Raw genomic sequence first — 25,804 nt, 5'->3', positions numbered from 1 at the left:
AAAACTGTTTTGGGTGGCTTTTGCAGGGTGGGATTGGGATGGTGGGGTTATGTTTGTTTTTTATTTGTTTTGTTTTTTGCAGCCCCAGGGGCTTGCATTGGTTTTTTTTTTCTTCAGCCGGAACATATTACAGTGGTGCCTTGGAAGACGAATTTAATTCATTCCACTGTTAATGTTGTCTCGCAAAAAATTCATCTTGTGAAACGCGTTTTCCCATAGGAACGCATTGAAATCTAATTAATGTGTTCCTATAGGCAAAAAAAGTCAGAACAAAGTCAGATTTGGTTTACAAAGGATTTATTAAGTGTTCTTTAAAGCCATACATATTGTGCAAATGATTTAAAAAATCTCAATCAAAAAACTTTAACTTTTTAAAAATCATAGAAAAACATTTAAAAATCAGCAAACATGAGGCAGGAACAAAAAACGGAAATCATTGATCTTGTGAAGCAGGGCCAAAGTAACATTTGTCTTGCAAGTCATCAACCCCATTGCCAAAACCATTCGTCTTGCGAGTTTTTTGTCCTGCGAGGAATTCGTCTTGCGAGGCACCACTGTAATCAGTTTTCAATGGAAAATGGTGCTTCCATTTACAAATGTTTCAACTTACAGTATAGCCACCATTCCGGAATGAATTAAGTTCATAAGTAGAGGTATCTCTGTATTGTCTTTATATATTATTTTATATTTCTATTCCATGTGCCCTTCAGTGCACTCAAGGCAGTTTACAATTATCATCACTCCCATTTTATCCATACCAAAACTCTGTGGTATGTAAGTCTGTGAACTGGCAACCTAATTAGCTGTATTAGTAATTACTTGTATTTCCTGGACTTCAGCCCCCAGAAATCACCATGAATTCTCCCAACCAGAATTCTGGCATTTTTAGCTAAGAAATTAAGGTCTGCACAGGAGTTTTTAGATAAACACAGAATGAAGCTTCTTCAGTTATTATCTGCCTGTGAGGAGGAAAAAAAATGGCTAAAGGTAAAGGTAAAGGTTCCCCTTGACAATTTTTGTCCAGTCGTGTTCGACTCTAGGGGACGGTGCTCATCCCCGTTTCCAAGCCATAGAGCCAGCGTTTTGTCCGAAGACAATCTTCCATGGTCACATGGCCAGTGCGACTTAGACACGGAACGCTGTTACCTTCCCACTGAGGTGGTCCCTATTTATCTACTTGCATTTGCATGCTTTCGAACCACTAGGTTGGCGGGAGCTGGGACAAGCGACGGGCGCTCACTCCGTCGCGTGGATTCGATCTTACGACTGCTGGGTCTTCTGATCCTGCAGCACAGGCTTCTGCGGTTTAGCCCACAGCGGAGGGCTCAATTCTGTGGGAACTGCAAGGGATTAGGGGACTGGTAGTCTCTCTCATTAGGCTCTTCACAGAGTATCTCTCAAAAAAACTACAGGTCTCCTAACCCATGATGTCTTCCGCAGAGCTTGGCTCCTCCCAATCTCTTTCATCCTCCAAGCAGATAATAGCTGCTGGAGCCGTATTCTCCACCTGTAATGGAAAACACCTCTGAGGGCTTTAGTTCATTGGCAAAAGCCACCAGAATTCTGGCTGCTGAAGTCCAAGAAATACAAAAGTCTTATTCCTGTTGACTGCCCTAAGGTTACCAAGAGAGCTCCATGGCTGCTCTGAAATTTAAATCTAGATCTCTTTAGTGTCAGAGCCAAACTGCAAGATATTTAGCATAGTATTAGAGCTGTTTCCACAAGTTGTTAAAAACACATTGTTTTGCTCGCTTGTATATCTCTTATTGAATGTGCTCTGTTTTCTGCATTGGCAGTGAAAGGTAGACATAGGCTTAATTTGCCTGTCCGATGTTAGAAGTCCCTGCCTCTAAGATAGTCCTATTGTGGGAAGGGAATCAGGTTGTTCATAGGAAATAGACATTCTCCTTAATGTTTATTTTGACTACAAGTTAAATAGTTTAGCCATTGAGGGTAAAGGTAAAGGTTCCCCTTGACAATTTTTTTTGTCCAGTCGTGGTTGACTCTAGGGGGTGGTGCTCATCCCCGTTTCCAAGCCATAGAGCCAGCGTTTTGTCCGAAGACAATCTTCCGTGGTCACATGGCCAGTGCGACTTAGACACGGAACGCTGTTACCTTCCCACCGAGGTGGTACCTATTGATCTACTTGCATTTGCATGCTTTAGAACCGCTAGGTTGGCGGGAGCTGGGACAAGCGACGGGAGCTCACTCCGTCACGTGGATTCGATCTTACAACTGCTGGTCTTCTGACTCTGCAGCACAGGCGTCTGCGGTTTAGCCCACAGCGCCACCACTTCCCTCGAGTTTAGCCATTACAAAACAACAAATCTTAAAATCTGACTGTAATTGCAGTAATCTGATTGTATTTTGTTACCATGTATTATTTTTCGTACAGTGGGTAAACCCATAACATTAGAATCTTCTTACATATCAGTCACAAACATTAAAGAAAGTACATTGACTTAAAGAGGATAAAGTCTTTGTTCAAGCTATCTTTAAATGTTCAGTTGAAAGTTATTATTTCAGTGGATTAATACAAAATAAAACCTGTCAAGTTAAGGATGTCGTAAAAGGGCAGTAAAAATGTAAAGGTCATTTTATTGTCTTTGCATCTCTTTCTAAAATCATTAGCATTCCTTTTTGGCAATTTTTTCTTCCTCTTTGTATTAAAACACAATCACGCTGGAGAATTTCCCATTAAGTCCACAAAAATGAATACAGGGTAGATACTATACTAACACAATGACTGTAATCTACTAATACAATAAGTTCTTCAAAGTATGTTTAAACAAGAACTCAATTCTTGATTATTTTAACTTATTTCCAAAACACTATCTAAAATGAAGAAAATTAATATTTCCCCCGTATTTGTGAGTGAAAGTAGCTTTAGATTCATTGCTTTCTACCTACTGTCAAGAGCATCTAGTGATGAGTGATTATTTAGTTAATTTATCTTAAATATACATTTTAACATCAGGATTATATAATTTGCTTTCTTTTGTGCAAATAAGTGCATATGTAAATTCTGAAAAATGTTGATTTTATCCAACTGTAAAGTACCCAAGCACTATTTCAACCAAATGTTTAATGAGACCTAAGTATTTTAAGTGTAAGCTGAAGTTCTAAAAAGGCAAAATATATTCAACAGGGCAAACTTCCTGATATTGTTGGCATTTATAGGTGTATTTTTATAAAATCTTGGTTTTTTTGTTTGTTTGTTTGTTTGTTTGCCTTTATGCCTCTCAGGGCTGCCAAGGTGATTACAATCAAATTAAAATATTTGAAAAGATATTTGAAACATTCAATACAAAAACACTCCAAGAAAACATTTAAAACCAGATTTAGAACATTCTCCAAACAAGAGGGTTAAAAAAAATTCTCGAGACCAACGGCCCTTCAGAACAGCACAAAGTTTTACCTGTGGTAGAGCCACCTGACCTATCTCGGATGGATTTTCACAAACTAGGTGTCTCTATCGAGAAAGCCCCACCTTGCATATGCACCAACCTCGTTTTTCAGGAGTAGTGGGCCACATAACAGGACTTCAAACTGTTGACTGGTACATATGGGAGAAAACAGTCTTTCAGTTATCCTGTACTCAAGCCACTTATGTTTTTATAAAGCAAAACTATAAAACTCAGCTCAGAAGCAAAAAGGAAACTAGGGCAGTTAATTCAAGGATGGTGTTACATCGTCTTTAAAAAAAAATACTGCAGCAAAGAGGCATTACATTTTGCACTAGTTGTACCTTCTGAATATTTTTTTCAAGGGCAGTTGCTTTCCTTTAAAAAAAAAAACTGCCACCGGTTGTTTCAGAGGTGCAATTTGACATCTCATTTAAGAATGGCAACAATGTACCTTGTGATTTTTATAAAGCCACAACTTTGTTCGGTCTATTAACCAGTAGTAGCTTATGGACTGAGCAGGCAGGGTGTCATGCCCCTCTATTGTGGTCACGAAATGAGAAGGCTGATAGGTTATGTGATCACAAGTAATTAAGATAGCAATTAGTCTTAGAGAGAGAAGTTAAAGAAGCCAGTCACACACAGAGATGCCTGCCAGCAGAGTCCTCGATGCCTACTACGGTCATGGGCAACGCCCCCAGGAGGACTCCCTTTTATTACTTTAACAAGCTCACAAATAGTTGACAGTATACAGATAGTTGACAGAGTTCAGATAAGGTCATGGTTACATAATGCCAATTAGATTGGTCAAAGAAAGGCTTTGAAGTTAGCTCTGTATCTCTATGAGAAAGAGGAAGAATGGGTAGCCACGCCTCCTCTCAGAAGCGGCTGCGTTACATCCAGGAGAGTGTGCTCTACACCAGTTGTCCCAACCTTGGGCCTCCAGATGTTCTTAGACTATAACTCTGAGAAGCCTTCACCACTATCTCTGCTGGCCAGGATTTCTGGGAGTTGAAGTCCAAGAACATCTGGAGGCCCAAGGTTGGGGACCACTGCTCTACACTAAAGAGCAGACAACAGCTTAGCAACCTTGGGGAGGGGCATTCCCCCACACCCCACAAGGCTTTTCTAGGTGATGTCCCCACCAGTTCTGTCACAAGCTGCCTAAGTCATCAACATTTCCCATATTGCTTTATAATGCACCACTATAAATACTGTAGTAAAAAAAAATGAAAGTGGTCACGTGTATTTTTAGAGAAAGATATCACAGTGCATGGAGACGGCTGATTAATGATACTCCAGAAGACTTCTGCTGATCAGGCTAATGAGTGCCACAGCACTTGTGGGCACAACGGAAAGAAATGTAAATAACACAAGATAAGGTACTAACTTGCTTGGGGCAAAAACAAACAAAAAAGGCTATTTCGGATTTGTATTCGTGAAGTTTTTCACGGCCGGGATCTAATAGTTATTGTGGGTTTTTCGGGCCCTTTGGCCGTGTTCTGAAGGTTGTTCTTCCTAACATTTTGCCAGTCTCTGTGGTCAGCATCTTCAGAGGACCGGGGTAGCACTCTGTGCTATTTCAGATTGTCCACAGGTGCATGCTGACACAGATTTATAATTTGCACAACATCCTTCTTTTATACTTCATGTCATTAAATTTCCCAGCCGTAGCGCCCGTAATTCTACAGTCTAAACTTTAATTGTTTTATGTCCTGGAGAATTCCTCACACATGATTCTTCCATTCATATAAATTATTGTTTGGAATAACTCCAGGACAAGAATTTAAGTGAGAAAGAAAGTTAGCTCTGTTGACTTCAGGAAATAAATCAGATGTCCAATTTCTGAGAGAGAGTAACTAGACTACTGTTGTGAGAAACACATACAATGGAGCAACTGGGCAATAAAACACGATCTGACCTAATCTCTTTCATTAGCAAGATGAGTGTGTTGACCATATAGTCATTTGCTAACAAATGGTACCATGCCTACACACTCAAATTATTTATAAAGGCCCAGTCACGAAGTTCTTCTACTAAAAGATAGGATGTTTATAGATTCCTGTATACCAACTTTCCTAACTGCGCTATTTCATATGCATTTATTTGCACTGTAGTCTTATTCCTGATACCTAGTGTGGTATAGTGGAGAGAGTGATGGACTTGGACGCAGGAGCCCTGGGTTTGAATCCTTGCTGAGCCATGGAAACTCACTGAGTGGTGTTGAACTGCTTAAAAAAAATCACCTCCTTAAACATCTCACTTACCTTGAAAGACCTTTTAGGGTCACTATAAGTCTGTTCCAACTGGACAGCACATAACAACAATCCTTTTCTTAAGTAACACCCTTTGAGCAGAGATAGGATTACTCTTAATCCCATGTCAGTTTTTCTGGAAAACAAATTATGATGATCCAGAAATACACTTGAATCAGGCCACTATCAGTACAAAGAACAAAAAGGCGGCCTGGTGGAGGAGAGTGATGGAATTTTAATTTCCCATATGCCATCTACCAAATGCCAGAAAGTTATGAACACCCTAAATGTTCATTACTTGTGTTGATAATGCCATTATCGTATTGGAAGTTCATTGCCAGGTGTTAACATGTAACTGCTATTTTAGTTGATGTCACACAATCCCATGAAAATTCACATACAGTGGTGCCTCGACCATCCCGGCATACAACCATTTCGAGTTACGACCAGCTCCGGCCGCAAAATTTTGCTTTGACTTGTGACCGGAGCCTCCAGTTACGAACAGAAAAAGGCAGGGAGAAAAGGCAGGGAATTCAAATTGTTAACTGTTGGTAGGTGAAGATGCTGCTTCTTTGTAGCTCTTTCACCCCAACGTTTAGAGTGAGTGTGATTGGATGAGGCTTCAGACTGCCTGGTAAGGTAAGGTGCTGCTTTCTGCTTTTTAAAAACTGTTCTGGGTGGGTTTTCCAGTGTGGTTTTGGGCTGCGGGGCTCATGTTTCTGTGCTGTGATGGGTCTTGGGGGGGTTGTTTGCTTTTTGGTATTTCCCTCCCCCCATTTCCGATGGTTCTTGGAGGAGTTCTTTGTATTCCCCCCATTTCCGATGGGTCTTGGGGGGTTTGCTTGCTTTTGGGGTTTTTTCCCCTATTTCCAATGGGTCTTGGAGGGGTTCCATGCTTTTGGGGGTTTCCCTCCATTTCTGATGGGTCTTGGGGGGTGTTTGCTTTTTGGGTTTTTTCCCCATTTCGGAGGGGTCCTGGGGGGTTTGCTTGCTTTTCTGCCCCCCCACTTCTGATGGGTCTCGGGGGGGGGTTGCTTGCTTTTTGGGTTTTCCCCACATTTCTGTTGGTAGGTGAAGATGCTGCTTCTTTGTAGCTCTTTCACCCCAACGGCTAGAGTGAGTGTGATCGGATGAGGCTTCAGACTGCCTGGTAAGGTAAGGTGCTGCTTTCTGCTTTTTAAAAACTGTTCTGGGTGGGTTTTCCAGTGTGGTTTTGGGCTGAGGGGCTTATGTTTCTGTGCTGTGATGGGTCTTGGGGGGGTTGTTTGCTTTTTGGTATTTCCCTCCCCCCCATTTCCGATGGTTCTTGGAGGAGTTCCTTGTTTTCCCCCCCATTTCTGATGGGTCTTGGGGGGTTTGCTTGCTTTTTGGGGTTTTCCCCTATTTCCAATGGGTCTTGGAAGGGTTCCATGCTTTTGGGGGTTCCTCCCATTTCTAATGGGTCTTGGGGGGTTGTTTGCTTTTTGGGTTTTTTCCCATTTCGGAGAGGTCTTGGGGGGTTTGCTTGCTTTTCTGCCCCCCCACTTCCGATGGGTCTTGGGGGGTTTGTTTGCTTTTTGGGTTTTCCCCACATTTCTGAGGGGTCTTGCACGCTTCGCTTGCTTTCTGCTTTGCTTTTTTTGCATTTCCGATGGGTCTTGCATGCTTTGCTTGCTCCCCCCCCCCCTTTGGCTGGAATGGATTAATTGCATTTCCAACAGGTCTTCCAGTGATTTTTGGGGGGGTGATTTTTTTTCTTCGGCCGGAATGGATTAATTGCATTTCAGTGCATTCCTATGGGCAATGATGCTTCAAGTTATGACCATCTTGAGTTACGACTGGAGTTCCAGAACCGATTAACTTTGTAAGTCGAGGCACCACTGTACTATGTACACTGTGTACAAACATGTGGTCCAGACACTGTACACGATGCTCTTGGTGAACAGGATTATAATCCATGAAAGCTCACATGGAAATAAATTTGTTAGTTTTAAAGTTGCCCCATTGTTTTTCTTTTATTTTGTTGTTCAAACAGACTAACCTCTTTGATAACAGCAACATTTCATAAACTCCACCTTAAAAATGAGTTCTGACATGACAAAGTTTATCTCACAAAAGGGGTGAGTGGTGTTAATTGCTGAATTCTTTTCCAGTTCAGATTAAAATTCAAAACAAGAAAAAAAAATCCATTTTTATTCTCCTTCCCTGCAATTCCAAATGAAACCTTAAACAACGCTGGGCTTACCTTTAAAGCTTCAAGTAACTGGTTTGACAACAGTAGTATTCTGTTGATTACAAAATGAAACTCAAATGTGTGAGGTCAGTATGAGGGCTGCAAAAAGAAGGCGTGCTGGAGGCCATAAAGTACACATGCAGGTATGTGGGAATACCCATCATTTGCTAGAAAGGGCAACATGGTACAAAACTAGATTTCTAAGAGCTTATTTTCCTGGTGCAGTATTTGCATACAAAGGATGGGAAAGAGAGTAAGGTCTCAATTTCTGTCTCTCTTGCCAACTTGCAGAAGAAATTAGAAGACTTCACCTTTATATAATACGATCTGGCCAGGGAGCACTGATCATATATTTCAACTTCCAACTTTATTATTATTATTATGGCCATCAGTCAGCTAAATTAGATAAACAAGAATGGGGAGGAAATGGAAGCTCTTGACACGGACCCCCCCCCCAAAAAAGTGCAGGTAGATATTGATCAGGGATGGGCTGGTTCAAATGGCATGCACTTTGTGTGGTCACTTGTGAAAGGAGTGAACCAGACCATCCCCAAATCAGACCAAGAAACGGGACAAATGCTCATCTGATAACTCCCTCACTCAGGTGGGAAAGAATGGAAACAAGTGACCTGTGAGCCCGTTGGTCAGGTATAGCTGATTGTGGGTGGAAAACAACAAGGTCCATATGTCCCTCCTTCTGCTTCTTTATCTTTAGATCATATTTGACCCAAACAGCACTTTAAAAAGAAAGCACTTTCAGAAGGAGGATTGCACACTGGCAACTCTTCCAGTAGAGGGCTGTCCTCTCTAAAAGAGGGCCTGTGGAGAAGTTGAATTGATGTAGCCTCTCTCATTGACACAGCTCCCAAATTTCTGTCAATTTTGGGCAGTGTCCATGACCAAGGAACACCATTTAACATTGCCCAAGCAGAACTCCAAACTGAGACATCTTCTAAATACTACACAATATTTTTATGCTGGCTTTAACTAGCTTATTTAGTATGTAAACGAAATTTTATACCAATTTCTCTGATATGGGTTTTGCCACATTTCTGTGTGCTTCTTCTGTCAGCCAAAAAGGAACTATGTATTTCAATATGTCTGTGATGATTCTCAGTCATCAGGTGAAGTTATCTGGAAGTTGAGTCATGGCAACTGGACTTCTTTCTGATATATCCTCCACGCTGTCTGGTTGTTGGGTCATGGCAACTGGATTTCTTTCTTATTAGGTTGAAATGTTATGTTACTTATCCAAGTAACATCTTTAGTCTGAGGAGAATTGGTAGGAGACCCCCTGATATACTCTCCACATTGGTTTTACTTTCCCCTGGTCTGAATAGGCTAATTAGATGGACAAAGGATATATCAAGGATCTCCTATAAACTCACCTCAGACTGAAAAAGCTACTTGGATGAGTAGCGAAAGGTTTCAACCTAATAAGAAAGAAGTCCAGTTGCTATGGTTCCATTTCCAGATAATCTAACCTGGATGACTAGATGGACAAAGGATGGATGCGGGTTGAGTGAAAATCCCACTGCTGCAGTCCTTCTTTACTCATTGTCATGGCTCATTAACAGTGGTCTTTCTGGTGCGTATGTGGTCCTGATCTTTCTGGGGACGATGAAAGGGCAGCATGATAAATAGGAGACAGATTGTATCTTCACCCCTGTTGAGTGAAGGATTTTCTATATTCACATGTATGACCTCCCTGACCCTTTTCTCAAACTACCTGCTTTCTCCATCCAAAATGAATACATATGAATACATATTGATCATCAAATGAGTGTCTTTTGTCCTTCAAATGAACACTGCTGATTGTGGTTCCTATAACTTGGTCATCAAATGAGTCTCCTTCAAATGAAGGAACACAGCTGATTGTGATCCTGAGTCCTGTCTTTTTGGTGGATGAGTCTCTGCCTTAGTGTGTTCGTGGGTTTGAAGTGCATGGTTATGTGGTGCTTACCAAAAATCCTTCTGAGCTTTTCAGACCCACCAGCCATGTAAGGAATGACCAGGTTCTTTCATTGGCTCTGGGTCTCAGACTATTCCATTGTCCTGCTGGGTTGGGACACTGCCTTATTAGAGGCTTATTTTGGATATCCACATATCTTACAGCTGTGTTCACATGACCCCTAGTTTGTGTTGTAATGGGTGACGAGAGTCAAATCACAGGTATTTATCAGCCTTTGAATTGTGGTGCTGGAGGAGGCTCTTGAGAGTCCCCTGGACTGCAAGGAGAACAAACCTATCAATTCTAAAGGAAATCAAACCAGAGTGCTCACTGGAAGGACAGATCCTGAAGCTGAGGCTCCAGTACTTTGGCCATCTCATGAGAAGAGAAGACTCCTTGGAAAAGACCTTGATGTTGGGAAAGTGTGATGGCAAGAGGAGAAGGGGATGACAGAGAATGAGATGGTTGGACAGTGTCATCGAAGCAATCAACATGAATTTGACACAACTATGGGAGGCAGTGGAAGATAGGAAGGCCTGGCGTGCTCTGGTCCATGGGGTCATGAAGAGTTGGACACGACTAAAGATTTCTATTCCTAAACTGCCATTGGATCGTATGATGACTGCACAGTCAAGGAATGCTAGCCAATTTTCTTTGCTGTCCTCCCTGGTGAACTTACGGTAATATTTGGGTCCACCGCATTGATGTGGTCTGCAAAGACCTGTACTTCCTGAATCTTGATCTTCACCCAGGTGTTGGCCACATAGCTGAACTAATGGATTGGAGTCATCTCCTGGAAGGTTTCAATCAATGTGTGTTTTAATAAAAGGCAGTGCTGGTGTGTAGGTGCAGAGTAACTGGCAACTCCTTGTCTGAGAAGATTGGTAGGGTGATACCTTTATTAATAGGGACGTGGTGGCGCTGCAGGTTAAACTGCAGAAGCCTCTGTGCTGCACGGTCAGAAGACCAGCAGTTGTAAGATCGAATCCATGTGACGGAGTGAGCTCCCATTGCTTGTCCCAGCTCCTGCCAACCTAACAGTTGAAAAGCATGTAAAATGCAAGTAGATAAACAGGTACCACCACAATGGGAAGATAACAGCATTCCGTGTCTAGTCATGCTGGCCAAATGACCATGGAAACTGTCCACGGACAAACGCTGGCTCTACGGCTTGGAAACAGGGATGAACACTGCCCCCTAGAGTCAGACACGACTGGACTAAATGTCAAGGGGAACCTTTACCTTACCTTAATTAGACTAAAATTTATCTCAACTTCTCATAAGAGGCTTACTCTATTTCTCTGTACCTCCATGCTCACCCAAAATAAATTCACATTACCAGAGGTGCAATCTGAAACTTACATCTCTGACTTGACTGCGGTTCCCTTTTTAAAACCTGCTGTAAGCAGAGATGCCTGTCCCAGATATGTGGCCATGATTTTTGAATCTTTCATATATTTTTTCAGTTCCATGCACAGGTCTGTGATGCCTACCTGATGAAGTTCTGTATGGGCAGCTAGCTTCAGTTTGTAATTTTTTAGTTAGTTATATGCTGATAAGTCAGAACTGCCTTGTGAGTTGATGAGTGGTTTTGTCAGTTCCATTCCCCTGTGAGTATCCATGGCTAAATCAGGATTTGAACCCTCGTCTTTACAGTCCTAGTCCATCATTCGATCCACAACACAACACACCACACTAGGTATTCAGAAGTGCCAGTCTGTATGGTCTTGGGCAAGCTGCACAGTTGTACCATTCCCTTCCCAGAAGAAGGGAATGATAAAATCACTTCTGAGTACTCTCTATCTATAAAAACATGAAAAGGGTGATCACAGACAATAAACTTCTTGATGCCATTGTATTGTAATTTTTAGTGGTCTAAATAAAGCTACCACTCTCCCTTACCTTTGAAGATTGGGAAGGGCATTCTAATCTACATCAACAAAGGTGAGATTTGAAACCTGTGGCCCCTGAGCTTATTCTACCCTGCGTGTTTTAGAATTTGCTTTAATCAAAAGAACCTGGCCTGCACATCTGGGCATTAATTGCAGAAGTTTTAGGATTCTCCTGCATGACTCCCAATTCTGTAACGTCTAGCTTGACGATTGCAGGAATCGAAAGCAAGCTTCTGTCTGTGAAATGTGAATGGTCTCATAGAATTTGAGAGATTTCTGTAATCTAATAAAGGTATCATCTACTCTTGTTTTTGGATTGCTAGTCGGGAGACATTCAAAAACGCAAGACGCCCTTTTAAAAAACTTTTATGGGGAAACACCACAACCATTTCCAAAACGCTGCAGGAAAATAAAGCCTTTGGCCTCACTTGCTGTATTTTCATGTGCTAATTGTGTCGGTGTTATTCGCAGGTTCTCTCCTGAGCATGACGGCTTTGATCATCCGTAAATAGGAGCCGGAAGTTTTCATATGCAACTCTTATTACTGTGCCTCTAAAAGCAAAACTGAACCGGGGCTAGTTGCTATGGAGACCGCCGAGAAGGGACGTTAGCCGCCGTCGATTGGCTGAGGGGTGGTGCTAACACCGGTCGTGAGGAAAGCCTCAAGATGGCGGCGTTGTAAACAAGTGCCGGTGAGTGAGTAAGTCAGGCAGGAAGGTGAGTGTTGTTTGTCGTGTTTTGAGGAGCCTAGCTTTCGGGAGGAGTGCCACAGAACAAGGCAAGAAGAGGCTGAGTGGTGAGAGGAAATAGCGAAATAAAGTCTGAGCGAGGGAGGCTGTGGGTTTTTTCCCCTCTGTTTTAGTAGTTATTCAGAAGGGAACCAAGTGCAATTTATACAGAATCCCATAGAGATCAATGGTGCTTGCTCCTATAATTGAGTATATTTCTCTTACCCACGAAGAAATGTTCCCCCCCCCCGCCCTGTTCTCCAAAGGTTATGGCAGAATATGAATTTTAAAAAATAAAAACTCGTAGCAACCATACTCTTTTTCTGGGAAAATCGACCTCGGGCAGAAGCTTTTTCTATAAGTGCCTTTTGTGCTTTAATTTCAACCACTTCTGCTTTAACCAAAGGAGTGAGAATGCTTGTGAATCCCACAATTTTTCCAATGCTCCTGGTATAAGATATTTCTTAGTACTGTACAGCATACTGTTTTGCAGATGTAAAGTAACACAGCCATGTGGATGGAGTCAGTCTGAAGTCAATGTTTGGCAGCCTTAAGAAATGGATGTCAATGTATTTGCAAAACAGACTAAAGAGATCTAGCTTATTTAGGGGTGCACAGTCCTAGATGCTTAAATACATCCCAAGTTTTGGGGAACTGGGCACCAAATGTGGTTTGCTCTTATCAAAGTATGTTATGTTAGTTTTAAGGAGGTATCTGTGTGTTTAAAGCAGGACTGTCTTCAGCAAGGTAAAAAGTGGGGATGGGATGTAAAATGGGAATGCAGGTAGCTCTTGAAACACTCCGACTCTTTAAATTCTGGCTGCAGTCCTGCCCTACACTCCTGCATAAAAGTGTAGGCTTGAGTTAGCATGCCTATCTTGTGCGTCCCCATTTGCTCAGAATACCTCCCCTGTTTTCTACTTAGGTGTGGCAGATTTGAATTTAAACACACCATGTTTCCATTTTTGTACTAATAATTAATGAATTAATGTACTAATAGAGATCAAAACCTGGGCACAGTAATTATAGATCAGAAATCAATCATCAAAACCAGGAAATAATGAGCAAAATGGTACAGATATGTTCAAGGCAACTAATTCTTATGTTTTGCTTACTACTGCTACTAGTTCTCATATTTTGCTTATAAATAAATAAATCTAAAAACATGGATGTTTAGGCAGGCCTTCCCTTCCAGTTAATTCCTGTCCTCTTTCCTTTTTTCTCTCTCTTTATTTGATTTATTTTTATTTTTCCCATCTTATAGAATCATCTAATTAATTAATTGTTATAAATTTTTTAGAACTTGTTATCATTTGTTGCAAGCCGCCTAGAGTGGTCGAAATGACTAGATAGGTGGGGTATAAGTACAATCAATCAATCAATAAATTTAAAAATAGTAATTGAGATATAAATAATTGAATTATACAGTAAATAGTAATTTCTTCATATGCAGTTTTTAAAGAGCAGGAATAGTGCAATTCAAACTTAAAGATATGCCAGATATTCAATGAAAATAAGAGTTCTTGTGCCAGGTTATCTTGGATCTGCTGGCACAATCGTTAAGGTATGATGGCTGAGATCATCTGGTAGAAGATACAAAAAGGGAGGGAAGGGATGCCCAGTCTTCTAGCCACTATGCCAGCACACGTGAAGGCCAGAGGCTGGGTAGTCCTAAGTAATTTCTAACAACCTTAGGCTGGGAGGTGTTTGGTTTCAGCCCAGCCTCAGCTGGCTTGGTATCAGCTCAGTCATCTTGGCTAGTTAAGATTGCACCCAAAGTTCTGTTACAACTTTTAAAGCATGAAATCTCCTTTTACTGAGGAGGTTCCTGGGTACAAACTGCAATGGATGGGAGGACTAAACATACAGAAGGTAGCTTACATTTGAGTAAATTGTTGGCACTGCTTCTTCAGTAAGATTCTCTTCTAACAATCAGATCATATGGATTTTATTCAGAAGGGACTTGTTTGTGAAGGGGGGAATTACTTTTAATTCTAGGAAGCATTTGAAGAGCCATTAATAGCTATTTGTCAGGGTGGCTATTATCAGCTCCAATATTAAAGGTTGTATATTTCTGTGCATCAGTTGCTGGAGAATGCAAGACAGTATGCAGTTGAACTTGCAAGCTTCCCATAGGCAAATGATGCAGCATGACTCTTCCTGTGTTCTCATTTTGAGTAAATCAAAATCACCAGAAGAATGTTTTGGACATTTCTGTACATTCCTAGAATTTAAAACTTGGTTGTCTTGTTGCATTTCATAAGAATTAGATTATTTGTTTAGAAACTTTTAGGGCTGTCGGCCTGTACGTTTGAGTTTGCCATGTCTACCCGTGGCTTTATAAAGGAAAAAGACATTAGAGACATTTTGTATAGATTTCACAATAGTCTTGGTCCCATGCTGGGTATAGGATCTCTCATAGAAGCTTGAGAATCATTCTGCTCTGTCTGCACTGTTGAGACAGAAAGCCTTGTGGCACAGTGGTGAAACTGCAGTAGGGCTCAGGACTGACTCAGCCTTCCATCTTACCAAGGTTGGTAAATTGAATGCCCAGCTTGCGGGGGCAGGTGGGAATGTCTACCCTGCATAATTAGAAACTGCCCAGAGATTCCTTTAAGCTCTATGGGGCGGTATATAACTAGCACACTTTGCTTTGCTTTGCTTGGCACAAGGAAGAATAGTAGTCATGGGGAGCTGTTCTGGAGAAGATGAGGTAAAAGTATATTTACATATTGTTGAGGCAGACTGATTAATGCTTAGACTGAGGTTAATCACTCAATCCATTTATAAAGCCTGCCAAGCTTTACCCAAATTTGGAATGCTTCTTACACCTCAGGTTACTTCATTAAAGAAAGTTTTTTTGTAGAGCTGGGCATGGTGCAAAAAAAAAAGCTACTAAAATAAGAAAAGGCTTCTTTTCTGTCTCTAGTTTCTTAAAAAAAACCTAAAGGAGCTATAAGAGTTTCTAACATTTTGCATGAGGTTAATAAAATGGATAGAGAGAAGTTTTGCTCTCTTGTGACAGTGATAGGGTCCTCCAGCAAATTGGATTGACAGGGAGCTAGAACAAACAAAAGAAAGTAATTTCTTCACCTAGTGTATCATGAGTGTACTGTGTGGAATTCACCAGAGCAAACTGTGTTGATGGTCAGTACCTAGATGGTTTAAAAAGCTCATGAGGGGAAAGCTTTTCAAGGGTTGTTAGCTTAGATATGGCATGTATACAGATGCTCTGAATCCTGTGGTCAGAGACAGAGTGTAAGTAAATGGCAATTGCAGAGAAACAACAGTGAGAATGACTGCTGTCTTCATATACTGTTTGCAGTTATCCCAGAGGTCTCTGCTAGTCATGTTCAGAAACAGAATGATTGAGTGGGTTAGGCCACAAATCTAAAAAAAAGTAATTTAGGAATTAGTAACTTTGAACATGAACTCAGCTCTTGAAGAGAATTTTTTTTCCCCAGAGGATGCTCCACTTGGTGACTGCTGAGTTTGATCTGTCCTAATCTTTATGGTGAGAATATGGAAGAGCTTTTCCTGGTGCCATATTAAGCTGTCTTATTTGTCTAAACTGGAAATCAGCTATTCTCAGCGGGGAGCTATTTAACTCCCTGGGGAGCCCTGGCACATTTGAAGAGGGTCACAGACTGAAAACAATTCTTCACACAACACCTTACTGTATAAGGTTCATTGTGTAACTTATACAATCCTGATTCGGCCTGTATTTTGTTCATATTGTATTTGTGGTTGTGGCCAAAAGAAGGTTGTGACTGATTGATTTAAATGAACAGATATTTATGGCTTTTTCCCAGCTGATGATGCTGAACCGATTCATAATAAAGTAGTGTTTTTGTGACTTGAGGATGTTCATTGTGTCAGAATTTGAGAAACCTAAAATTTCTTATTTCATCCAATCTGTGTGTATAAAGAAAACACATCTCTTCCATTTCTAAATTCATTATAAAACATTTTGAAAGCATATTTTGATCTAGTGATTAAAAAAAGTGATCTAGTGATTAAAAAAAAACCAATAACAAAATTAAAATAATGTTCAAACTAGGAAGAAGAGAGGTCAATTCTTATAACCATTATAAGCTATACTGAATTTTTAAAATGATTTTGCTGATCAGAAAGTGACCTTACTTAAGAGGGAGTATAATAATCTGGTGCTACTTTAGGAAAGGCCTTGTCTTATATTCTTACCTGTCAAACCTCTTCTAGTGGTGTGATGTAGAAAAGAAACTCAGATTCAACACAGATTGGTTCATATGAGAAAAGGTAGTTTTCTGAATGTCTAAATCCTAATCTGCTCATTGAATCTCCAGTTATGGAAGCATGAATTGCATCTTAATTTGGTTCAAGCGCTCTGAATTGTGAGTGCTTGAACCAAATTGTGAATTGTGAATCTTTTTAATGCTCATTGAATCCCCAGCTATGGAAGTATGAATTGCATTTTAATTTGGTTCAAGCGCTCTGAATTGTGAGTTATATCCTATATAAATTCCACTGATTCAAATGTGTCTACTCTAACTGGAATTTACTGTGTTTAAGTAAATCCCAGTTAGACTAGGCCCATTTGAATCCATGCAATTTATGGAGGAGTTGATTTACCAAATCTCTACTGATACTACTCTACTGAAACTTACGACGTTAAGTTTTGCCACTAATATATAGCACAGTGCCATCCTTTTAGGTATTCTAGCTTTCTTAAACAGAGAAGCATGTTGCTGTTTTTTAATTAACCACAAATATATTTCAGTGTGAGATATACATTGAGTAGGGGGATTTGGCCTTATTGGCCCCTTCCAACTCAATTATTCTATTATTCTATGTTTAACAATGTTTACATTTGTTCTGTTATGGAAGATGAAAGATATATTCAAGGCTAAGTAACAATTTATACACTGTGTAATTACAACACAGAAAATATTTTTAATGTAACAAAATGGGAAATCTGTGTGTTGGCAGTCTGATCGTTTTCAGAGGCCCTCTTGTTTGTCATAAGACCCTGATGTTAGAAAAATGTGAAGGCAAGAGGAGAAGGGGACGATAGGGGATGACAGAGGACGAGATGGTTGGACAGTGTCATCAAAGCTACTAACATGAACCTGACACAACTCCGGGAGGCAGTGGAAGACACGAGGGCCTGGGGTGCTCTGGTCCATAGGGTCACGAAGAGTCGGGCACGACTAAAGGTGTCAAAACTCTGAAATGTCCTCCTTTTGGGGACACCTGCACTCCACTTTTGAATGTTTTTAAGAATGTGTTGAATACTTTTTTAAAAAAAATCAACATGTTTTTAATGTTTGATTTGGTCTTTTGGGGGAACTACACCTATTTTAAGTGGTATATAATGTAGTTTTTATATTAGAGTTTAATCTTGTAGTTTTGGTTATGTTTCCTAATTTTACGTGTGTCACTTTGGCTGATTGTTAGAATAAAAATATGATCTAAATAAATGATAATTCCTATATATTTACAGAAGAGAGATTATGTGTAAAATCATCACATGTTGCTGAATCACATTTGGTATATTTGAAGAACTGTTAAGGAATAGTTATATTTTAATGAATATTGTTAGCACAACTATGTCTGAGTTTTAGTTCTCCTGCACTTTAAAATTGGCATATAGTCATTTTTATTAGAATTCACACACACTTAGATTATTATTGTTCTTTTGTGTAATGGTGTAAAGTGCCTGTTTGATAATGTTAAGTTACTGGGTGCTAATTTTAATAAGCCCTTATAAGCAACTTTGAACTTTGAATGAGAGATGATTATTTTTGTAATATATTTTTAAAATTATTTTCATTTGTCCAAAGGATTTGTTTTCTTATTTAGGTTCCTTATAAGATAGAAAATACAAGAAATGTAGTTTGATTCATCTTGACAGTGATGAATGAATAGTTAAAAAGTAAGATTATGAGAAATTAAAGGCAAAAGAGCCTAATGACAGTTCTGGTTGTTTGGTTAAAGATTTTCTCATAATGATAATGAATATTTCATGTTTTATATTACTTAGAGATGTGGAGTGGTCTGTTACCCCCTGGTGTAAATGAAAGTGATGTTGACACAATTTCTGATGATGAAGAAACTTTGGATGGCCCTGGACCTATGTTAGAGAAAGAAAGAGAAGAAAGGGATTTCAGAAGGCTTCAGACTTCTGTCTCCAAGACACAGAGGGATGAGGATGTCATTGAAAGAAAACCTCCTTCTGCAGCAGTGGCAGATGAAGTACAGGAATCCCAAGCATGTCCTCCTGGAGTTTCTTTAGATATGTGGAATGTAAGCTTGATTACAACTCCATACATAACAAAAAGTGAAGTGTAGTACTGTCATTCCTGTAGCTAATTTTTAAACAGGTGATCTTTCTGATAAGACATGGTTGAAACAAGGTTAGTGGAACATAGTGTGCCATAGAAAGATATTTAGCTGTGAAGAAGAAACATAAATCTTTTGGTTTTGTCATGTTTAATAGCAGATGTTTTATGTTTTACACCTTTTCTGTGTTCAGAAGGTAGCACTGCTTCTACATGTCCAAGGCAGCTTTGGAATAAAGTTTCTTAGTACAGCAAACCACCCTTTCACAGTAAGGCTCCAGTTGAGTGTTTGCTTTCTTGGGTATATATCCCAAGAAATGCATGGAGACTTCTTTCTAAGTATTGTATTTTTCCGTGTATAAAATGACACTTTTTCCTAAAATAATTAGAGGAAAAATTGAAGGTCATTTTATACATGGAAGTAAGGAGTGGGGGAGAGATCAAAGTGTTTTGATCCCTAGTTTTCCCCTCCACGTTTTGCAAAAGAAGTGTAAGGGGAAAGCGATTCCTGCTTTGCCCCTACACTTTCATTGCAAAAAGTGTAGGGGGAAAGGATCTTTTTGCAATGAAAATGTAGGGGCAAAGCAGGAATCACTTTCTCCCTACACTTTCATTGCAAAAAGCTGCTTTCTCCCTACACCTTTTCAACGAAAGTATAGGGGCAAAGCAGGAATCACTTTCCCCCTCCACTTTTGTTGCAAAAAGTGTAGGGGGTGTGACAAACCCAGACCTACTGGGATCTATCACACAGTTACTAAGCTGCCACCAACCATTCCCTATAATAAGTCACACAGACCAGGGATGGATTTTTAAACAACAAAAGAATAAGGTTTATTTTAAATACAAACAGGGTAAATAAAACAATCAGGTGAATAAAATAAAGTAACGTGGCTTATTCTCACACACACAAGCATACAGTTTGGTTCACCTAGAACCTTTAACTTAAAGCACAGACCCTGAACCCATCAGTTCTGGCTAACCAACAGACCCCTGAACCTTTCAGGCTGGTACTCTGACACACAGTAGTACCCTGTCAGACACCCAGACTCCCACAACAGCTTCTTCTTCCCCAGCTGCTGCTTCGTCCCAACCCAGTGTCTCACAGTCTGTCTCAGCATCTCCCTCTCACACACCGGCATCACATATTTATACAGTACAGCCCCTCCTCCTGATGTCCCGCCTTCCACTCCCCATAGGATGGAACTTTCCCTCCAAACCCATGACAGACAGGTAACATCAGTGCTGTTATGTAACACCTCCCCTCTTTAAAAGTTGTTTTGTAGGGGGAAAGCTAAAAGTGCTTTTCACCAAAAAAACAACCTGCATAAAATACACAACAACATTTATACATACCATATAATACTTACATATACTTACACTCCAAGTTAACCATAGCAAATATGCATTTAAACATTTTCCATATACATTACATCAATTTACCTTTATTAATACAAACCAATTTAAAACCAGGTACATTTTAACTTTTTGTTTTCATTATATACATATAGTCCATGTTCTTTCGCCGTCTTCAGTCTTCAGGTCTTCTTGATAAGGCGTCAGCAACACAGTTCACTGACCCTCTGACCACCTTCACTTCAAAGTCATAGTCCTGTAGGTTTAAAGCCCACCTCATAAGTTTGCTATTGTGGGTTTTCATTGTCTTTAACCATTGCAATGGTGAATGGTCAGTACACAGAACAAAATGTCTTCCCCAGATGTAAGGCTTGGCCTTCTGGATCGCGTAGACTATGGCCAAACACTCCTTCTCCACGGTTGCCAAATGTCTCTCACCTTTTTGAAGTTTCCTACTCAGGTAGGACACTGGATGCTGGTCACCATTCTCATCCTCTTGGCACAGAACTGCTCCTACCCCGCTGTTAGACGCATCGGTGTAGATGATAAACTCCCGGTCGAAGTCTGGAGCACGCAGGACAGGATAGTTGATTAACGCCTCCTTCAACCTCTGGAACGCCGCCTCACAGTCGCTGGTCCACGGGATGCGGTCATCAGCCTTCTTCCTCGTCAGATCGGTCAGCGGAGCCGCAATCTCGCTAAACCTTGGGATGAACTTTCTGTAGTAGCCCACCAACCCAAGAAATGATTTGACTTTTCTCTTGGTGGTGGGTCTAGGCCAATCTCGAACAGCTTCTATTTTGGCCTCCAGGGGTTTTATCATTCCTCCCCCTACCATGTGACCTAAGTATTTTATTTCTGGGCTACCCAGCTGACACTTGCTGGCCTTTACTGTTAGCCCTGCTGCACTTAACCTCTGCAGCACTAACTCCAGGTGTATCAGGTGATCTTCCCAGGTATTACTGAAGATCCCTATGTCATCAATGTAGGCCACTGTAAAGTCACTGAGCCCTGCCAAGGTCTGGTCCATCAGCCTTTGGAATGTGGCTGGTGCATTCCTGAGACCAAAGCTCAGGACTCGAAACTCATAGAGACCAAAAGGGCTGCAAAAGGCAGTTTTTTCTTGATCCCTGGGATCAATTCTTAATTGCCAATATCCCTTTACCAGGTCCAATGATGAGATGAACCGACAACCCCCTATGGTTTCAATCAGGTTGTCTAGCCTGGGCATTGGGTAGGCATCAGGAGTGGTTACACGGTTTAACTTCCTGTAATCAACACAAAACCTAATGCTCCCATCAGGCTTGTCCACAAGGACTATTGGAGAGGACCAAGGGCTAGAAGAGGGGACGATTATGTTCTCCCTCAGCATTTCGTCCAGCTCCTTCCGCACCTTGTCCCTATAGGGTCCCGTTACTCGGTATGGGGATACTGCCTGCGGGGGTGCATCCCCTGTGTGGATCCGATGCATCACTCCCTTCACTATCCCCGGCTTGTTGGAAAACACCTGTTGATATTTACTAAGCAGCATTTTTAGTTCTTGCTGCTGGTCTTGGGTGAGTGCAGGACTGATCTTTACCTCCTCTGGGTTGTATTTTACTTCCCCTCTACCCTCCCAGAAGGGTAATTCAGCTTCCTCACTCTCAGCTGCTTTTATCGCGAATAAAACCCTCTGTTCCCCTCTGTAGTAGGGTTTTAGGGCATTCACATGAACCACCCTCCTTGCTTGGTTCTCCTCCTGCTCTATTAGGTAGTTCAGGTCTGACATTTTGGAAATGACCCTATATGGTCCTGCCCATTTGAGCTGCAGCTTATTCTCTCTGCAGGGCCTAAGCCAAAGCACTTCCTCCCCTGGGTCAAAGTGTCTCTCTCTAGCTTTGTGGTCATACCATGTTTTCTGTCTGACCTTCTGAGCTTGCAGGTTTTCTGCTGCCAGCTCTAGATTTCTCCTTAGGTCATTCATCAAGGTGTCTATGTAAGTCACAACGTCTTGTGGGTCATCCTGGGTGATCTGCTCCCAATTTTGTTTGATCAAATCAAGGGGCCCTTTCACCCTTAAGTGTGCAGCAACCATGTCAGAGTGACCCCTTTGTAAGATCATGGGGCGATACTTTTCAGGTACCACCAGCTGACTTCTGATCCCATCTCCCCCTTTTGAGATATTCCTCAGGGTTTCTCTATATAAAATCCCCTTTTCCTCCAGAAATCTCACTGGGGTTTCAGGTGTTAGCTGGGCGTCAGTCACCTGTTCAAAACACTTTTGGAGAGTGGCGTCTGCCTTTTGCTCTTGTCCAAATCTGCTGTCTGTGGTTAAGGTTTCCACCACAGCTTCTGAACTCCCCTCTGCTTCCGTCTCTGGCTCATCATTACCCCCTTGAACTGTCCCTGTGGTGGCTTGTGAGCGTGTAATCACTAGCACCCGTTTCACATGTTCAGCCAGGTCATTTCCCACGAGCACGGCTGCTGGCAGAGTAGATGAAATCGCTATCCGCCAATCTCCCCTCCAGCCTTGAAAGTTGACAGGTACCTCTGCTACTGGCAGAGAGATTATCTGCCCCTCAATCCCTGCCACCTTCATGCTCTCATTTGGGATTATAAACTCCCTAGGGATGATATCTGGATGGCACAGGGTTACCTGGGAACAAGTGTCCCGCAGCCCCCTATACTGACGGTCAAGTATTCCTACGTCCACCCCAGCTGTCTCAAACAACTGAGAATCTGTTTTTATCAGCAAGCAGCGCTTTACCTCCACAAGAGGACCATTTTCCTCAGCCTGATCAGCAGAGGTAGCTGTTCCAGACTGAGTAGTCATGGCAACAGGCTCCCTCTGTGACAATGAGCTTTGCTCTTTCTGGACACAGAACACAGCTTTTGGCTTGGTCCCACTAGAATTCTGAGGCACCATTCCTTTTAGCTGCTTTAATTTCTCACACTCTGAGATTAGATGACCCTTTCCCTGACAGAAATAGCATTTTCTGGTATATTTTGATTCTCTCTCATCTTGTTTTGGTTTTCCCTCCAAAATCTGAGGTCTTGGTTTCATATCTGAGGGCTTCCCTTCACCATGGGCCCCTCCCCCTTGCTGCAATTTCTTCCCTTTTATTCTCAAATCCAGCTCCTTTCGCTTAGCCTCAAACTCAGCCCTGATCTGTAAAATTTCTTCCTCAGCCCTAGCTTTTATCTCTTTTACTTTTTCTTCAGTCTTATCTCTGATTTCTTTTAATTTAATGTCTTTTTGCTGATTATATTTTTCAAGATCTTGCTCACTTTGTCTGACCTGAGCCTCATACTTTTCTCTTTCCGCAATTTCTTCAACTGATAAGTTGTTATTTTTCTTATTTAGGAATGTTAATTTTAATTGTGCCATTCTAACTCTGTGTTCCAGTTCCATCTCTTCTATCCTCATGGCCATTCCCCTTTTCTTGGCATCTGCCTCTGCCTGACTGATTTCAGCTCTTTCTCTGGCCTCCCTATCCAATTGTCTCATTCTAAATTCATGCTGTTGGGCTAGGAGCATTTTTCTGAGTTCTAAGGTCTGTTCTCCCGTGCTGTCACCCTGCACTGAGCCAAATTCATCCTCAGAACCTTGGTCAATCTGGGGGTCTTTCACTTCACTCATGTCTGCTACTTGGCTTCGAGTCAAGGGCATAACCCCCCCCCTCAGAACAGGCTGCTTTAAAAAGTCAAGCCTCAAAATAAAACGACCACTTTTTTTCCTTCTTGCCTCAGAACCAGCTCTCCCTAGAGATTGCTGCTGTTCTTCAGCACTAAACTTGTAACAGTATCAAGTCAGAGCCTACCCCCCTCTGCTGGGCCTCTCAGCTGGCAAGCTAGCTCGCTGTTGCTACGCAGTTTTGCCTCAGCGTTTTCCCGCCAAAACTAGGCTGCCTCAGAGCACCTTAATCTAAGTCTCCCCAGTTGGCACGTTCTTCTACTAGTGCACCTCCCCGTGAGGTACACCTAGAAGATTACCTACGCGCCTCAGACTGTCCCTGACTAGACCCCCCTTGCTCTGGGCACACTTGCCAAGGCTTTGCTGGACCGCTGGACAACTGGACCAGTCGTATCCCACACGCTGGACACCAATCAATGTGACAAACCCAGACCTACTGGGATCTATCACACAGTTACTAAGCTGCCACCAACCATTCCCTATAATAAGTCACACAGACCAGGGATGGATTTTTAAACAACAAAAGAATAAGGTTTATTTTAAATACAAACAGGGTAAATAAAACAATCAGGTGAATAAAATAAAGTAACGTGGCTTATTCTCACACACACAAGCATACAGTTTGGTTCACCTAGAACCTTTAACTTAAAGCACAGACCCTGAACCCATCAGTTCTGGCTAACCAACAGACCCCTGAACCTTTCAGGCTGGTACTCTGACACACAGTAGTACCCTGTCAGACACCCAGACTCCCACAACAGCTTCTTCTTCCCCAGCTGCTGCTTCGTCCCAACCCAGTGTCTCACAGTCTGTCTCAGCATCTCCCTCTCACACACCGGCATCACATATTTATACAGTACAGCCCCTCCTCCTGATGTCCCGCCTTCCACTCCCCATAGGATGGAACTTTCCCTCCAAACCCATGACAGACAGGTAACATCAGTGCTGTTATGTAACAGGGGGAAAGCAGCTTTTTGTAAAGAAAGTGGAGGGGAAAGCACTTTCTTCACAGTAAAGTGGAGGACGAAAGCAGGAATCAAAGTGTTTGGATACCTGCCTTCCCCCTCCACTTTTTTGCAAGTTAAGAAATGTTGGGTTAGAAAAGTAGGGGGTCTTATACATGGGGGCGTCTTATACACTGAAAAATATGGTGGATGTATGTATTCACATATGATATACAGTGGTGCCCCGCATAGCGACGTTAATCCATTCCGGATTAATCGTCGCTATGTGGAAATATCGCTAAACGGAATGGAAAACCCCATAGGAACGCATTAAACTTCGTTTAATGCGTTCCTATGGGGCCCAAACTCACCATTCAGCGAAGTTCCTCCATAGCACCGCCATTTTCGCACCCTCGATAAGTGAGAAAACCGCGCGAAAATGGTTGCAGCGGCCATTTTGGGCATACAGTGGCCATTTTGGAACTGCCGATCAGATGTTTTAGGAACATCGCAATGCGAAGATCAGTAAGCGAAACACTTACCGATCATCGCAATGCGATGTTTTGCCCATTAAAACATCGCAATGCGATCGCATTAGCGATCTAAAAAAATAGATTGCTATGCAGATTCGTCGTTAAACGGTGCGCTCGTTATGTGAGGCACCACTGTATATCCCTTTCCACTTATATAGGTTATAAGTGTAGCTACAAACATTAGTAAAAACAGTAAACAACAAAACTGTTAAAATCAACGAATCATCATCATCTTTGTTTAAAAGAAAGGATAGTGTTGTTGTATCCTTTTCAAAGCAGCAAGAATGAGACCTGATCACAGATTTGAGGGAATTACATTCCACAAACTAGGAGCAACACAAAAGAAACAATGTTCTCTCCAGTATCACCCAAGCAGCCCTCCACACATGTTGGGTTTCTCAACAGGATCTCTCTTGAAGGTGTTAACATCTAAACTGGTTGATAAAAAGTGAGGTACTTCCTTAGCCAAGCTATGAACTATTAAGGGCTTTTAAAATTAAAATTAGCACCTCAAATTAACCCTGGAAAGTAACTGGCAG

General features: G+C 41.5%; 1 protein-coding gene across 6 annotated transcripts in view; it reads left to right on the top strand.

The window, feature by feature from the left end:
• The first annotated feature begins 12,291 nt into the window (after positions 1-12,291).
• FAM204A (family with sequence similarity 204 member A) overlaps positions 12,292-25,804 on the top strand; it is a 39,496-nt gene continuing 25,983 nt past the window's right edge. Inside the window, exons 1-2 of one of the 6 annotated variants that reach the window (XM_020786519.3) lie at positions 12,292-12,406; positions 18,465-18,727. In XM_020786519.3, coding sequence (XP_020642178.3) covers positions 18,467-18,727 — 261 coding nt within the window. In that variant the 5' untranslated portion in view covers positions 12,292-12,406; positions 18,465-18,466. Of the gene's footprint in view, positions 12,511-15,472; positions 15,957-18,464; positions 18,728-25,804 lie in introns of those variants that run through there. The other 5 variants (XM_020786518.3, XM_020786521.3, XM_020786520.3 and 2 more) reach the window with 5 other exon arrangements.

Source organism: Pogona vitticeps, chromosome 3 (assembly GCF_051106095.1).
Source record: "Pogona vitticeps strain Pit_001003342236 chromosome 3, PviZW2.1, whole genome shotgun sequence".
NCBI classification, from domain to species: domain Eukaryota; kingdom Metazoa; phylum Chordata; class Lepidosauria; order Squamata; family Agamidae; genus Pogona; species Pogona vitticeps.
Note: the sequence above shows the minus strand (reverse complement) of the source record. Positions and strands in the feature narration are given on the sequence as shown.